Source organism: Panthera onca, chromosome D1, assembly GCF_046562875.1.
Source record: "Panthera onca isolate mPanOnc1 chromosome D1, mPanOnc1 haplotype 2, whole genome shotgun sequence".
In the NCBI taxonomy this organism is placed as follows: Eukaryota; Metazoa; Chordata; class Mammalia; order Carnivora; family Felidae; genus Panthera; species Panthera onca.
Window position 1 is genome coordinate 103,732,445 of NC_138348.1, and position 14,853 is coordinate 103,747,297.

The following is a 14,853-nucleotide window of genomic DNA, read 5'->3' on the forward strand; positions in this document are numbered from 1 at the left end:
GAAGCTTCCCATTCTTTCTTGTCACTTCGAAAGTGGGGCTGCTACTCCGTGTGCTCCTTATGCCTCCCCTCTTCCCAGTTCGGTCTAGCACCAATGTCTGGGACCTCCAGGCAGGGTCTGCTGTGGGCTGGGCCACAGCCCCCTGGCTCAGGAAGGACCACATGGTCACCCAGGGCTCGGCCCAGGATGGGGCCCAGCTCTGCACTTCTGAATAGAGAGTGGGCGGCCCCTGCCGTGGTCCAGGCACCTCGCCAGGCATTTCTCAGACACAGACTCAGCAAACAGTCATGCTAATCCTGGGAGTTGATACTTTTCTTCTCAGTTTACAGAAGAGGAAACAGAAGCTTTGAGAAGCTGTCTGTCCTCAGATCACACAGCAAGGGGAGTAATCAGGGAGCCACTTCCAACAGGCAGACGTAGGAGGGTCTAGGGGCTTGCGTCCTGGATCCTGCCCCTCTCTCGGCCTAGGATTCTGGGGTGGAGTCTGGGAACTGAGCAGCCAGTCAGGAAAGAGCCAACACTAAGGTCACTGCGATCATTGGGCACTTACCTTCCCATCCTGGGCAAGGTAGGGGGGATACACCTGTGCTATGGAGGCAAGTCCCTGGCTGGGAGGGTGGGCTTCCACCTTTAAAGGAAAACGTGACATTTTGTAGGCTTGAGCCGAGGTGACACCCAGAAGAGGGAGCTGAGGTGGGGGAGAGGAGGCTGGCCCAGCGTGGCCCCTCTCCTGGTCTCCGCACCCGGGGGCTCCCTGGGCTTCCTCATCATGCTCACAGGATCACACACCCCTGGTTTTCTGTAGCACAGCCCCAACAGGCTGGGACGTCCAAAATGAATGTTAAGGAAAAACCCCGAAGGAAACAAGCAAAATAACACGAAATCTACAGGTGCCACAGGCCAGGGGTCCACTTCCTCCACTACTCACACATCCGTGAGACTGTCCAAGCACGTCTTTTCTGAGGGGCCTCTCCCTGAGGAACCCTTCTCAATCCTAAGGCCTCTTCCCTTCCTGCTCCCTCTCAAAGGAGGGTCCCAGGCCTCAGACCATCAGGGGAGAATGAGGGGCGAGTGGCAGAGCAAAGAACCTCTCTGTGCCTCACTTTCTTTATCCATATAAAGGAGATAATCACAGTATCTACCTCGTGGCATTGCTTTAGAATCTAATGAGTTAGTTAATGTATGTAAAGGGCTCAGAATGGTACCGCACACTGTAATGAGCAAGATGTAGAAATCAGCTATGACAGTGGTGCTGAAGACGAACGTGACGGTGGTAGACATCCAGCCCCTGTCCTCATAGCGAGAGCCCTCCCCATGCCCAGGCAGCAAGGCGCCCTCTACCCATAGTGAAGCATGCTCTGCCCGCGGCTCCTCGCAAGGCTTCTGGGCTTCCAGATCTACAGCCTTTCCCCCGACACTCTAGGATAGAGCCACATCTATACACAGGCTGTACTGGGGGTTTCTGAGAATCTGTAAGTCCTGTGAACAGATATATTCAACATAACCAGTTCACCATTATTTTAAGGGGGAAGCGCAGTGGTTTGGGGGGCAGGGTGGAGAACGGTATCACGGAGGGTAGTGCTCTAACTTTCTCATTATTTCCCTTTAAAACAAGAGCTGGACAGTGAGCTCGACTTACAGGTTATTGTCCCAGCCATTTTTTGTCCTTAGAGACTGTCCCGAGGGGAGTCTCAGCCTATCCCAACATCCTGTCAGAGTGTTCTTGCAACCCATATGCTCTATCCTTTCTAAGAGATGCTCTTGTTGTCCAGAATTTTCCACCCTGTTCCCTTCCCAGCAATACTAGTGCCTCTCATAGCCTGCCGTGTCAGCACGTGTCTAGCATGCTAGATTGGATTGGATGTGCTTTACTCTTTTTAAAAAAAATTTTTTTTAATGTTTATTTATTTTTGAGAGAGACAGAGACAGAATGCGAGTGGGTTAGGGGCAGAGAAAGAGGGAGACACAGAAGCAGAAGCAGAAGCAGAAGCAGGCTCCAGGCTCTGAGCTGTCAGCACAGAGCTCCACACGGGGCTCGAACTCACGAGCTGTGAGATCATACCTGAGCTGAAGTCAGACGCCCAACCAACTAAGCCACCCACTCACCCCCTGTCAATGTACATGGCTGCCAAAAATTTCTCTCGAGTCTTTGAGTCAGCTGCCCCCAGGCCTGTGGAGGAAAGCCCTCCCTTCTTCTGTGCTCCAGACAGGCCTTTAGGGGTAGGGATTGAGAGCTCCCTAAAGGCAAGGACTATGCCAATACTGTTTACCACTGTACCCCAGAGTCTAGGACAGAGTCTGGCCCATAGTAAGTTCCTCGTAAGTGTCTGTGGGAAAGATGGAAAGCAGGGGAGAGGGAAGGAGGGAGAGGAAGAGGGCCCTGGTAGCTCAGACCTGGATCCCTAGGGACATAGAAACAGCTCTGAAGTACTCGTCTGGGGGGGGCGGGCCTCAAGGTGGAGGGTGGACCAGGTGGGTCTGGGACCCTCCTAGCAGTGCCCTACAGGTAGACTCTTTATACCCGGAGCTCCTCACCCCCCAATCCAGACCTGACCTGCCATCTTGGGGAGTCCTGTGCTGTGATGTGGGCTCACGTGAGCCTAGAGAAGGCAGCTTCCTTCCTGTCTTCTGGGACCAGCTGCTGTTTCTTCACATCCAACATCAGTGGCTATAGCTCCTGTCACCGAGCTTAGGTGCCAGCATTTGGTGTCATGCCTGAGAGCAGAAAAAAGGGGCAGCACTGGGAATGAGCATGTTCCAATTAGCCTGACGACTGACAGTGCTATGACAGCAGGATGGGAACTGCCTTGCCCCAGGCCCTGGGAGGGGGGCTTTCCTGCTCCTTTTTCTCCTATTGGTAGAGGCCTAGGATGTGTCTCAAGGTCAGGGTCAGGGTGTTCCACACTTCCAAATTTGCCTGGGCCAGGTCGCTGCATGAGTGTGTGTGCCTGTGCGTTTAAGTGGGTGGTATGGATGTGCATGGGCGTACGGGAAAGTGAGTGTGTGTGCGTGTGTGTCTGTGTGTGTAAGGGGGAGAGGGGTGCAGGAGCGGGCCTCCTCAGTTCCATCATACAAGGATATATGGGTACAGCCGCCCCTCCGCACCCTCTTCTGGTGTTTCCAGAGCTTGAGCCCAGGTTTTCCGTCCTGAATTCTCCAGGTGCGACAAAGAGCAGAACTGTCTTCTTTGTCTCAGAGCCATGGTCCTCACTGTTGTCCTTAACAGACATTCACTGGGCCCCGACTGGGCCACACACCATGCTGGTCCCGAAGGAGCTGCCTGGCTCCCCCAGAAACCTGGGATCAGGGCAGGATCAGAAGCTGAGCGGAATGGCCTTGGGCAAGTCACTGCCCATTTTTGAGGCTCAGTTTCTCCATTGGCAGAATGGGATGCAAGTAGATCACACGGATGTTTTACAGACGAAGGCTCAAAGTTGAGGCACTAGGTGTAAATTGGTCATCATTCTTCTAGTCCGGTTTTTGGCACAAAATGGCCCTATGTGTCTAGCAGGGGAGGGGAACAGGGACAAGTGCCTCAGACAGCCAGGGGCACGGCTTCCCTTTGCTGCCCCACGTCTCTCCCGGGCCCCAACTGGAGACCTGCAAGACCCCCACAGCTGCCCTCTGGGCCTGTGGCCCAGTCTGCCCCAGGAGAGCCAAACTATGCGGCCTGAGCTCATCGTCCCTCTTCCGTCCCCCCTTATGGTGCTTTGTCCCCAGGTGGTGGGCGAGTGGAAATTCAGCAGGATTCACTGTGACATCTTTGTCACTCTGGACGTCATGATGTGCACAGCAAGCATCCTGAACCTATGTGCCATCAGCATCGACAGGTGAGCCCAGCCAAGGTGGGAGAGGGGACCCAAGCCATTGGCCTTTCGGGCTGAAGAGGCAGGCCGTGTGCCTGTGAGTCCATGTGTACGTGCACATGCATATAGGTGCACGTGCATCTGTCTGGGAGAGTCCAGACCACCTCATGCGAGGCCATCGTACAGATGGAGATGCTACCAAGGATACCCAGCAGAGACTGGTGAAGAGGAGAAAGTTCCCAATGTTGACGGCAGCCCTAGGTCTATCGCTTCCTACTTAAGTGACCTTGGGCAGAATGTGCACATTCTCAGAACCCTACCTTGTCTAGAAATCAAGGATGATGACCCCTGTCCAGGTGGGGCCACAGTGTCCGGTTGTGCATTTCCTGTCCAGCACAGGGCAGGCACACGGCCAAGGGGGTCCGGGTTGTGCTCACTTTGTTAAACTATACCCTCGGAGCCTTTCACTGATTTGCACACACAGGCCACGCGGGCTCCCCTGGCTGGGCTCCCCTGGCAGGATTCTTGGAAGGTGAAATGAGCTACTATATGAGAAGTGCTGGGTCAAGGAGGCGAATGATTTCCACCGTTATTATTTTCTGCTGAATGGGGCTGAATTCTTTCTCCGAGGAGCCTGGCTACCAATCCGTCAACAAACACTTCCACTTTCTATGAGCACAGCATGTGTGCAGTTTCAGAGGTGCAAAGACCCAGACCCTGGTCCCTCAAAAACCTTAAAATCCGAGTAGGGATACTGGAGTAATAGATATGGCCCAGGATTACATGATAGCCGGTCAGTCACTAAAGTATCACCAACTACCCTTGCTGTCTGAGCTGGGGCAGGAGAAAGGAGTGATTTAGGGTAGACAGGCAGCTTTCAGGGAATTTCAGACAACTGGAACTCCCCAAGGTGTGGGGTGTCTCTGGTGTGTGCCTGCTGTGGAATGAGTTCCTGGGCCTGTACCCCAGACTCAGGGTCCCCTGCCCCGTGACCTTGCAGGTACACAGCCGTGGCCATGCCCATGCTCTACAACACCCGCTACAGCTCCAAGCGCCGAGTCACTGTCATGATCGCCATCGTCTGGGTCCTGTCCTTTACCATCTCCTGCCCACTGCTCTTCGGACTCAACAACACAGGTGAGTCCTGTCTCTGTCTGCCTGGGGTTCCGCTGCCCCCCTTCGCTGCACGGGACCCCGAGAGAGCTGAGCCCCTGGCGCAGACTTAGGGGGATGACCTTTTTGACAGCCTAGGCTGAGACCAGGCTGGGTCTCCCCGGCCAAGCCTGACTCTCAGTTGTACCTGGATGGGCCGGAGAGGAACCATTATGCTTGAGGCATAATGGGGTTGCGTGAAGAGTGGGGGTAATGATTCAGGAGGATGTCTGGCCATTTTCAACTTTGTTTATTTAACCGAAACAGGCCAGACAGCCCCACCAACTGCATGTGTTTGCGTGTGTGTGTGTGCGTGCATATGCACACATGGGGGGGGGGGTGACTACGGGGTCCCATCCCCACCCCACGGTGATGCTGTTTGTGGTGATGAGGCTGCAGTCCAAGCTGGCCCAGCTCTGCACAGACCTGAGTCCTTTGGAGCAAGAGAGGTAGAAATAATAGAAGCTAGCCCACTGCACCTGTCCTGTGTGTCTGACGTAGAGGAAATAGGTGTTGGCCTGCCTGCCTGCCGGCGTGGGCAGAGAGCTTTCTCTCATCAGGCAGGCTCCAGTGAGGCAGGTGCACCTCTGGAGACCCTTACAGGGCAGGACACCAAGAAGCCTTGCAAAGTACCTCTTGTAGGAATTCCAAGAAGTGGGGAATAGGCTTATTCCCTGAGCATATGCTCAGATCAATCTGGAAAGGCCCTGAGATAGAAGTCAGACATCTTCTAGACCAGGAAGGGAACTTGGAAACACATCAGAACACAGGGTTGAGCAAATAGGACCAAGTCACCTTGTCCCTAAAATTGAAAGGTGGTAGACCGCCCCCATGTATACAGCAAGGGTTAAAATAAGGGTTTACTCTTTGACAATAATTCCCTTCTGTTATTTTTTCCAAGCACACTGGCCCCACTCATGTGTTCACGGGCAATAAAACTAATAATGAAATAAGGAGGGAATGTTAATGGGAAAACTCAGAAATAGTCCATGAGAGCTTAGCTTTTTGCTCACAGTTGTGATTTGAAATCTCTGGTTTACGGTGCACGTTCATTTACATCTAGCATTTCCGGGTGGCCTTAGACACCTAGGCGTGCTCTCTGTGACCTCGCTGCTGGAGTCTGGCAGAGGAGGGAAAGGTCTCTTGTGGCGCTGTGGCCCCGTGGGATGCTGACGTCCCCTCTGGGCTCTCCTTCCCCCCACAGACCAGAACGAGTGCATAATCGCCAACCCCGCATTCGTGGTGTACTCCTCCATCGTCTCCTTCTACGTGCCCTTCATCGTCACCCTGCTGGTCTACATCAAGATCTACATCGTCCTCCGCAGGCGCCGCAAACGGGTCAACACGAAGCGCAGCAGCCGGGCTTTTAGGGCCAACCTGAAGGCCCCGCTCAAGGTCCCCAGATCCCCCACCCCCTCCAATGCCCACACCTCACCATTATCAAGGGAGCTTGCCCAGGCGCAGGCGGAGGCCCAGGGCAGTGCAGTGGGGCAGGGCTTAGGCTGGAGGGGGCTCCACAGACCTGGACCTGGGCAGGGCACAGTCTGAAGGCGTGGACCTCCGTGGGATGACCGAATCTCCAGGAGCCGGATGGAGGCAGGGCAGGTGGTGGACACCATCTGGGAGAAGTCTTTGCTTGGAGATCCTTGTCTGAATGCACCCTCTCCTCTCCTTCCTTTCCCATCACTTGTCCTTCTTTGCTGTGGCCCCTCTCTCTGCCTTTCCTCCCTCTGTGCTTCCCTCCCTCCCCTTTACCTTCCATGCTCCCTGTGCTCCCCTCTGTGTGCACCTCCTCCTTCCTCCCCGCTCTTTCCTCCTCCTCTCCTCCACCTTGCTTCCACTGCCTCCCCCTTATGTCTTGTGAATTCTCCCCTCTGCTCAGCCCTATGGGAAGACAGTATGTGGGCCTGGAAGGAACCAGGATCTTGGGGTTAGACACATCAGGTTCAAGGCCTGGCACTGCCACCTTTTTTGCTGAGTGACCTTGGGCAGGTTGCTTAACTTCTCTGAGCCTCGGTTTCCTCATCTGTTAAATGGGAATCATAATGCCAGCCTCTCAGCGTGGTCTTGAGGATTCAATGTGAGAGGGATATGAATATGTCTAGCATGTGCCAGACCCTTAACAGGTACCCCATTAAAGTCAGGGCCCGTTTGTCCCTCGTCCTGCCCACCTTTTCCCCTCACAGGACCAACTCCTCCTCTGCCCTTCTCTGAGCCCCGGTGCCCAGCCTGACCACCCCACGTCGGGTGTCTGTCCCCAGCCGCCTGCCCGTCATGACCAGTGTACTGGCTCACTCCACAGGGCACCTGCACTCACCCCGAGGATATGAAACTCTGCACCGTTATCATCAAGTCCAATGGGAGTTTCCCAGTGAACAGGAGGAGAGTGGTAAGTGCTCAGGTCAGGGACCAGAGCCAGGTCCTTCCGCCCCTAGGGAAACCCAGCTGCCGTGATTCTCAGAAACCCCACCGGCAGCGCACATCCCAGCCTCCCCCACTTTGCCTCTGAGGCCAGACTCACCATGCACACCTCACAAGCAGGCATGCAGCAAGACGGCTCGATTCTGCAAGGCACAGATAGGCACCCCTAGCGCAAGAAAATGGTTGGGAGAGAGGACTTGGCCGTAATAACATAATTCAAATAAGAAGAGTGGCTGTTACCATTCACTGAACACCCACCGTGTTCCTACTGTCTCATCAAATCCTCACAGCGACCCTGAGAGGTAAGTCTTATTGAGCTTATTGATTTTAACTTTATGGAAGAGGAAACAGAGGCTCAGAGAGGGTAGGTAACTCACCCGAGGCGAAACAGTGAGATAGCGCATATTTGAGCCCAAACCCACATGACTCCGAAGTCCACGCCTCTGCTGCTCTTCCCTCTTGCATGTGCTTCCTTACTACAGGCAGGTTCTGGGGCTGGAGGCTGGGCGTGGAGGGGGTGAGTAGGGGAGCGAGCAGAGCAGCCTTGGGGCTGGTGGGGCAGTGCAGCCCGAAAGTAGAGCCTGGAGACGTGGAAGCACAGCAGACCCCAGGCTCTGCCCAGAGGAAGTAGCAGCAGGATCCCAGCAGCAGATGCCGCAGCCCCAGCTGGGCCAGGGAACCCACCCAGAGCCGCACATGAAGTTCAGGTCAGGTGTCCACAGGAGGCGGGGTCCCCACTGTTCACTTGCACGGCAAGGGTAGGACTCCCTTTATGAGATGGGTGCCAAACGGGCATTCAGGACTGGGATGGGGGCAGCAGCTGAGTTATATCACCACCCACCCCCCCACCCCCCACCCCCCACCGGGTGCAGAGCAAGGCTGCATTTGAGAAGTTCAAGCTGATACTCCACGGTCTGGGGAACCTGGGAGGCCATGAGTGGATCCCCCACCAAGGCCGCCAGGTCAGCTTGGCAGGAAGGATTGGGGGGAGACCTGGGGCTAGCCCTTTGGCACGGGGATCAGTCTACAAGGAGAACGTGGTGGGGTGTCTCAGGTCTGCCTTGCGGCCCCTCGATTCAGCCCAGCAGGAAGAACAGGGGTACCCTCTATGCAGTTAGAACATGAGCTCCTGCAGGCAGGCACTGAATGCCAAACCAGTAATGTATTCCCAGCAGCCAGCTCGGTGCCTGGAGCTCACTGGTACTCAGTAAGTGTTGCTCAGTCAATAAGAGAGAAATGCTGGGGGTAATAAGCCCTCACAGATGGTTGTGGGGTTATTGAGGCTGCATAAGTATTGCTCGGGGCCAAGTGCTGGGGATGACCCCGCAGGCAGGGACTGCCCTGCGGCCCAGACCGTCCCGACCTCCCCATGTTCGGCAGAGTGACCCTGTGGTGTTTGTGGGAGTCTCTAAAGGAAGAGAGGGCAGGGCCGGGTGGGGCCAGGTGAGGCTGCGTGGCTAATGCCTGTGAACTGGCCTGGCTTTACCCAGAGTTCTCTGCCCCTGTGCAGGAGGCTGCCCGCCGAGCCCAGGAACTAGAGATGGAGATGCTGTCCAGCACCAGCCCCCCCGAGAGGACCCGGTACAGCCCCATACCGCCCAGCCACCACCAGCTGACCCTCCCCGACCCATCCCACCACGGCCTCCACAGCACGGCCGACAGCCCCGCCAAACCAGAGAAGAATGGGCATGCCAAAGACCACCCCAAGATTGCCAAGATCTTTGAGATCCAGTCCATGCCCAATGGCAAAACCCGGACCTCTCTCAAGACCATGAGCCGCAGGAAGCTCTCCCAGCAGAAGGAGAAGAAAGCCACCCAGATGCTCGCCATTGTTCTCGGTGAGTCAGGCTGGCCGACGGCCACAGCCCGGCTCTGTCCAGCCATCACTGAGGAAAGGACCCATCACCATCACCATGGGTCCGCCCACCAGGATGGGTCCTGTTACCTGCCATCCCCTTCCTAACCATGGCTGGCGGGCCAGGGGACCAGCACTTTCTCAGGTGCAGGCCACTCCCACTGATGTACCCCATTAGGTAGATTCTATAATTATGCTCCTTTTACACATGGGGAAACTGAGGTCTGAAGTGGGTATATAACATGCCCAAGGAAGACCTATGATTTAAACTCAGGGAGTCTGACTTCAGAGTCAGTGAGCTTGGCCAGTCGACCATGGCGACCTCCAGAGCATCATGGTCCTGGGCCAGTCACCATCTCTCTCTGGAGTCCCCTCAGCAGGAGATTGCTTCTCGGGGCTGTTGTGGTGGTCAGATGGTACACAAAGGTGAAAGCATTTTGTAAAGTGCGAAGCAGTATACACAGGGATGTGTTATCAGTATGGTTTGGGTAATGTTGCTATTGTTGAGGAATTGGAAATTCAGTTCACTTCAGCTCAACCAAGACCCTGTGGGACCAGAGCTGTGAACAAGGAAAGGGGCCTGGAGGGGGGAGCCATCTGAATGAGGGCATGGCTCTGTCAGCCAGGCAAGGCTTTCAAATAAAAGTTTCCTAGAAAACCCCAGATGGCGAGTCAAAACACAAGACTGGACATGATGTGATGTGGCTGGTTGGGAACAGGAGGGGCCAATGTGACTGTGCCTTCCCTGCAGCACCCAGGCTATCACGGGGCACCCTTCCAGACCCACCATCCCCTCTGACCTCCGGCCAGTCCTGTGGCGTGAGCGGGACCAGAGTTACTACCCTGCTTTTATGAACGCACGCACAGGGTCACCGCAGGTTAAGGGACAGAGCCTTGATCATGTGGCTGGGGGTGACAGAGGAGGGTTGTCGCTGTGCCCTCTGCTCTGGTCCGTGGGGTCTCTCTTCAGTCCTGGGGACTCCCTGGGTGCTTGTGGGGCATTCTGGGCTCATGATGCCACCATGCCGAGAGTCCCGCCAGAGCACGAGGTCCTGAGTCAGATGGACAAAGCAGGCGGGAGGGAGGTTGGTCTAGGTCAGAGCGTCCCAAAGCAGCAATTAGGAAGAGGTACCCCCCAAGGGCTGGGGAAGGCATAGGGAGAGGCTGGCCACTGGTGGGACAGACCTCAATAGACTGGAACTCAGCGGGTCTTGGCTTCATCCCTCATGAACAGGGTGGCCTTGTGTACATCACAGGGCCTGTGGGAGCCTCAGTTTCCCGTCCACCTCACAGGGATGCCAGGAGCCTAAGTGAGATGGGTATCTAGCTCTCCCTTTTGTCCCTCGGGCCCAAACGGTGCATCCCCAACCTGCAGTGACCAAATGTTCCACTTCCGGCCACTGAGGAAGATGTGTTTCTCAGAGATGACCAGAAAGTAGAGTACATATCTCCGTCTGTACTGACTTGTGTCAGAATGTTAACCTCATGGATTTGCCTTCAAGCCCACTATCCTTCCCTGTGGGGTAGGTGTTATTATACCCATTTGACAGGTGAGGAAAATGAGGCCGAGGGAAGGAAAGTGGCCTTCATTGCAAACGGGTGTCAGAGACGGCTCTAGAATCTGAGGCTGAGCCTCCTCCTGCAGGGCTCCTGGGCCAGGGTCTGTCTTCGTGTGGGCCTTCCCAGCCCAGCCTCTGCCTGCCTGATTGCCGCCCTCTCCCCCAGGCGTGTTCATCATCTGCTGGCTGCCCTTCTTCATCACCCACATCCTGAATATACACTGTGATTGCAACATCCCGCCCGTCCTGTACAGCGCCTTCACGTGGCTGGGCTATGTCAACAGTGCCGTGAACCCCATCATCTACACGACCTTCAACATTGAGTTCCGCAAGGCCTTCATGAAGATCCTGCATTGCTGACCCGCTTCCCGCCTCCCTGCACAGGCCAGCCGGGTCTCCGTTCCTGGGAGCTGTGGATGGGGGTGGTGCAGGGCGGACTTGGCCTTCTCTTTGTCCCTGGCAGGCTCTAGCTTGACTCCACGCCCCTCAGAGCTCGCACACCCTCACTCCTCCAGGGTAGTGCTGGGGAGCCAGGCACGGTGCCAGCCGAAGGGCTGGACCCCTGGCTCAGGGGCGGCTCACAGAGCCCCCCTCCCACCTCTAGGCCATCTCCCCTTGGCACCAAAGACACAGCCGCCTTCTCTGACCTTTCTCTGGGCTTCTGGGGTCACCAGGAACAGGGGTAGGGCTCAGAGGCCGTGCTTTCTGTGGGGTTTGGCCTGGTCTTCGTAGGCCTGTGTTGAAGCGGGCAGTGTGGAGGGATGGACGGTTCCCACCCCACAAGGCCCATGCCTGGGAAGCCAGAGCTCTTGCCAAGGCCCCAGGAAACTCAGTCCTGGGAGACCCATGTAAATACCAGACCACAGGGTGAGCATCAGAGAAGCCCAAGCCAAAAATCTTCATTCACTCCCTTTCCTGCCCGACGGGAGCCTCTGTTTCCACAGCAGTGGCTCCCACCCCACCCCACTGTGCCTCCAGCAACCCATGTGATTTCCACACCTGCTGAGGGCAGGAACCCTGGGCTTGAAAGGCCCCAGGAAGGTCTGCGGGGAGCGGAACGTCCCCCAAGCCCACGCTGCTGCCTCCTAACTGACTCGGTGCATCCCTTCTCTAGCAACTGTTGGGCCAACCTGTGAGAGGGCAGGGAAGGTGGGCTTGTGGCCGCATCTAGGGTCCGGGGTGGATGTTGGTTCTCTGGGGGACTTACTCCTGCCACACTCTGCCGCAAAACCACTCTCCTTTGCCTTTTGCCTCTCCTCTCTCCTGCCCCCTTCCCCTTCCACTTTCTCCGCCTTAGAGGAGCCCATGGTGAGGGGGCTGCTGAATACCACTTAGCCTGGGCTGGCCCTGCCCTGAGGGAGGAGGGAGGTTGCAGTTTGTGGGCGGGGCCCTGGGTCCCAGACTCTGTAACATCACTACACATGCTCCAAACTAATAAAACTTTGACAAGAGTCATATGCAAGGCCCCTCGGGTGGAAGGGAACCGGTACCGAACTTTGTCCTCCGCAGCAGGTGTCTGTGCTGGGATCAGAGTTGGGGGAGCCTTCCGCAGCCCCCTTCCACAAAGGGATGACCCTGGCCACAGCCACCAGGGTGGACGCCCGGGGGGGGGGGGTGGTGCGGGGGGGAAAGGAGGTGCTCCAGGAGGACCGGGGAGAAGATATGTGCGCCTGTGTTTTCCCCTTCCCTGTCCCTTGAGCCCAGGAGACCTGAACGCTCTCAGCCCTGCTACTGGCTGGCCCTGAGCCTCAACTGTCAACCAAGATGGGACGGGAGAAAGTTCCCAGTGGGAATCCCAGAGCACACCCAGGGCTCCCCTGATCCCTCTTGTAGGAAGGCCAGGCTGTCCCCACTTCCCACCTCCTCCTCTCCAGGTCCTGGCACCTCTGAAGGACCTCAGCTCTTATGACCCACCACGCAGAGAAGGCTCCATGGAAAAGGTGCCCTTTGAGCTGCTGGCTGTGTCCGTGTTTGTGTCAGCCCCTTGCCCTGACTTCTGGCTCACATCAGGACCCCCTTCCTCTGCAGCAAGTTGGGGAGGCAGGGAGGGCCTGTGTGACATGACCTAGGTGGTCCCCCTCCTCTTGGCCTCCAGATCAGTCACAGCTCCAAGCTCTCTGGGGCCACAAATTGGCATTGCCCTGAAAACAGAAATTTGGCTTTAAGAAATGAAATATAAATCAACCTGGCAAAGGAGGAATATTCTTACTACCTTGAGAATAACAGCGATGATGACAAACAACGTGCCGGCTCCCACGGGCTCAGGCTCCGGGGAGCTGTCAGGGCATAATTTGCATGCTAAATACAATATTTTTAGCACCAAACTTTGGAGCACTTAACTTGCCCTGAACATTTAATTATGGACTTTGATCTTTTCCCTGAACCTGCTAAGCCCCAGGGGAGGCTCCTGTACCCGGGAGCACCCAGGTCCCAGAAGCTGGGCAAAATGGGCCCCTAGTCCAGCTCAGAGGGTGTCAGTAACCCAGTGACCACCTCCTGGGGAAGGCGTCGGACCCTCAGTGGGGTTAGAGACCCTAGAGACTTCTCTGCTGCCGATGCACACAGAGGTATGCACACAGACACAGTGCACACTCAGCCTATGAAAGATGTTGCCCTGGACGGAAGCTTCAAATCTCATTGCATCATTAGAAACTATAAGGTCACACAGGTTTCTCAGCTGTGGGAATTGGAAGAGATGACAGAGGAGAGAGTAAAAGAGGGTGGAAGGAGGGAGACAGGGAAGGAAGGCAGGGAGGGATGGAGGGAGGGAGGAAGGAAAGAAAGGAAGGAGGGAGGGAGGGAGGGGAGCAGAAGGGAAGGAAGGAAGGAAGGAAGGAAGGAAGGGAGGAAGGGAGGAAGGGAGGAAGAGGGGACAGCAGGTAGCTAGAGAGGGAGGGGAGCCAGGCTCCCAGCAGTCTGGAAAGGGCGCTGATGGGAGGAGAGGGCAAGAGGGCAGGCAGGGGCGGGAGGCGGGGCAGAGGAAAGTTGCCCACAGTTGTCATGAAGCTTCAAGTCTTTCTTCCAGACAGCAGATTGACAGCTGGAGTGGGCAGGGGGAGGGCCGGCTCCGCCCCCTCCCCCCTCAACTCTTCGGGGACAGAGGAATGGGCGTGGGGACCCGAGAGAACTCTGAGGTGGAAGGGGGCGGCCCAGGCTCTGCTTCTCTCCCAGGAGGCCCTGACTACTGCTGCAGTGCTCTGATTTCTCTCCTCCGCCTTCCCTGGGCTTCTGTCTCTATGACTGTCTTTCTCCGAAGCATGACTTTCAACCAAGGGGTCATTTATCTGCCTTTACAGCAGGTGGAGTCTGACCGCCCCCCCCACCCCCAACACCCAGCACCGGGTCAGGCACAGCCGGGCACTTTGCGTGTATGTTCCCTCAGATGTCCCCGTGTGAGTGCAAGTTTTCAAAGTTTCCGGCCCTCTCCCCTTACTCTTCCCCTAGTGGGTTCCAGAGGAGTTCCAGGTGGCCCCTGGCTGGGGAGATGGAAATTGGGAAGGCCGGTAGTGCAAGAGAAACTGCATTTCATCCATCCATCCATCCATCCAGCCGGTGACTTCCTCTGTGGATCTTTCTTGAGCAACCATTGTGCTCCAGGCCCTGAGCAAGGTGCTAGGTGTGCAACAGGAAAAAGGTGGATGTGACCCCTGTTCTTGCAGAGTCTGTGGCCCACAATCACGCAACAGCTGTTAAAGCTGTGTGTCACCCATGACAGAGCCCTGGCTGGGTGTGGAGGCACAGGTCCCATAGATGACAATGATGTGGGGCGCAGCAGCCCTGGTGAGAGTAGGAGGGCTGAGGGCATAGAGCACTGCCTGAGTGGTGGGGCAAGAGGCCCTCGAAAGAAGTGACCATCTGTCCTGCTTCCCTGGTGGGCTCAGAACACGGGCAGTCAGTCATCTGCAATCAGGGACACTGACGACCAGCCCGCCTTGGGGGCAGTATGTCCACCTGCCCGGGATCCCTTCCCTGGCCTAGCCCTGTGCCCCACTGCCTCCCTGCCCTCCTGGGCCCCAGGACCCAGGCTATGTTTGTGGCCATTAGCCCCCATCCTATGCAG

At 56.3% G+C, this 14,853-nt stretch overlaps 1 protein-coding gene across 2 annotated transcripts in view; it reads left to right on the plus strand.

Moving 5' to 3' along the window:
- DRD2 (dopamine receptor D2) overlaps window positions 1–12,219 on the plus strand; it is a 65,077-nt gene extending 52,858 nt beyond the window's left edge. Inside the window, exons 3-8 of one of the 2 annotated variants that reach the window (XM_060604758.3) lie at window positions 3,721–3,830; window positions 4,807–4,943; window positions 6,163–6,353; window positions 7,261–7,347; window positions 8,890–9,217; window positions 10,960–12,219. In XM_060604758.3, the coding sequence (XP_060460741.1) occupies window positions 3,721–3,830; window positions 4,807–4,943; window positions 6,163–6,353; window positions 7,261–7,347; window positions 8,890–9,217; window positions 10,960–11,153 (1,047 nt within the window). In that variant the 3' untranslated portion in view covers window positions 11,154–12,219. The remainder of the gene's footprint in view (window positions 1–3,720; window positions 3,831–4,806; window positions 4,944–6,162; window positions 6,354–7,260; window positions 7,348–8,889; window positions 9,218–10,959) is intronic. The other variant, XM_060604760.3, reaches the window with a different exon arrangement.
- The last annotated feature ends 2,634 nt before the right edge of the window (window positions 12,220–14,853 follow it).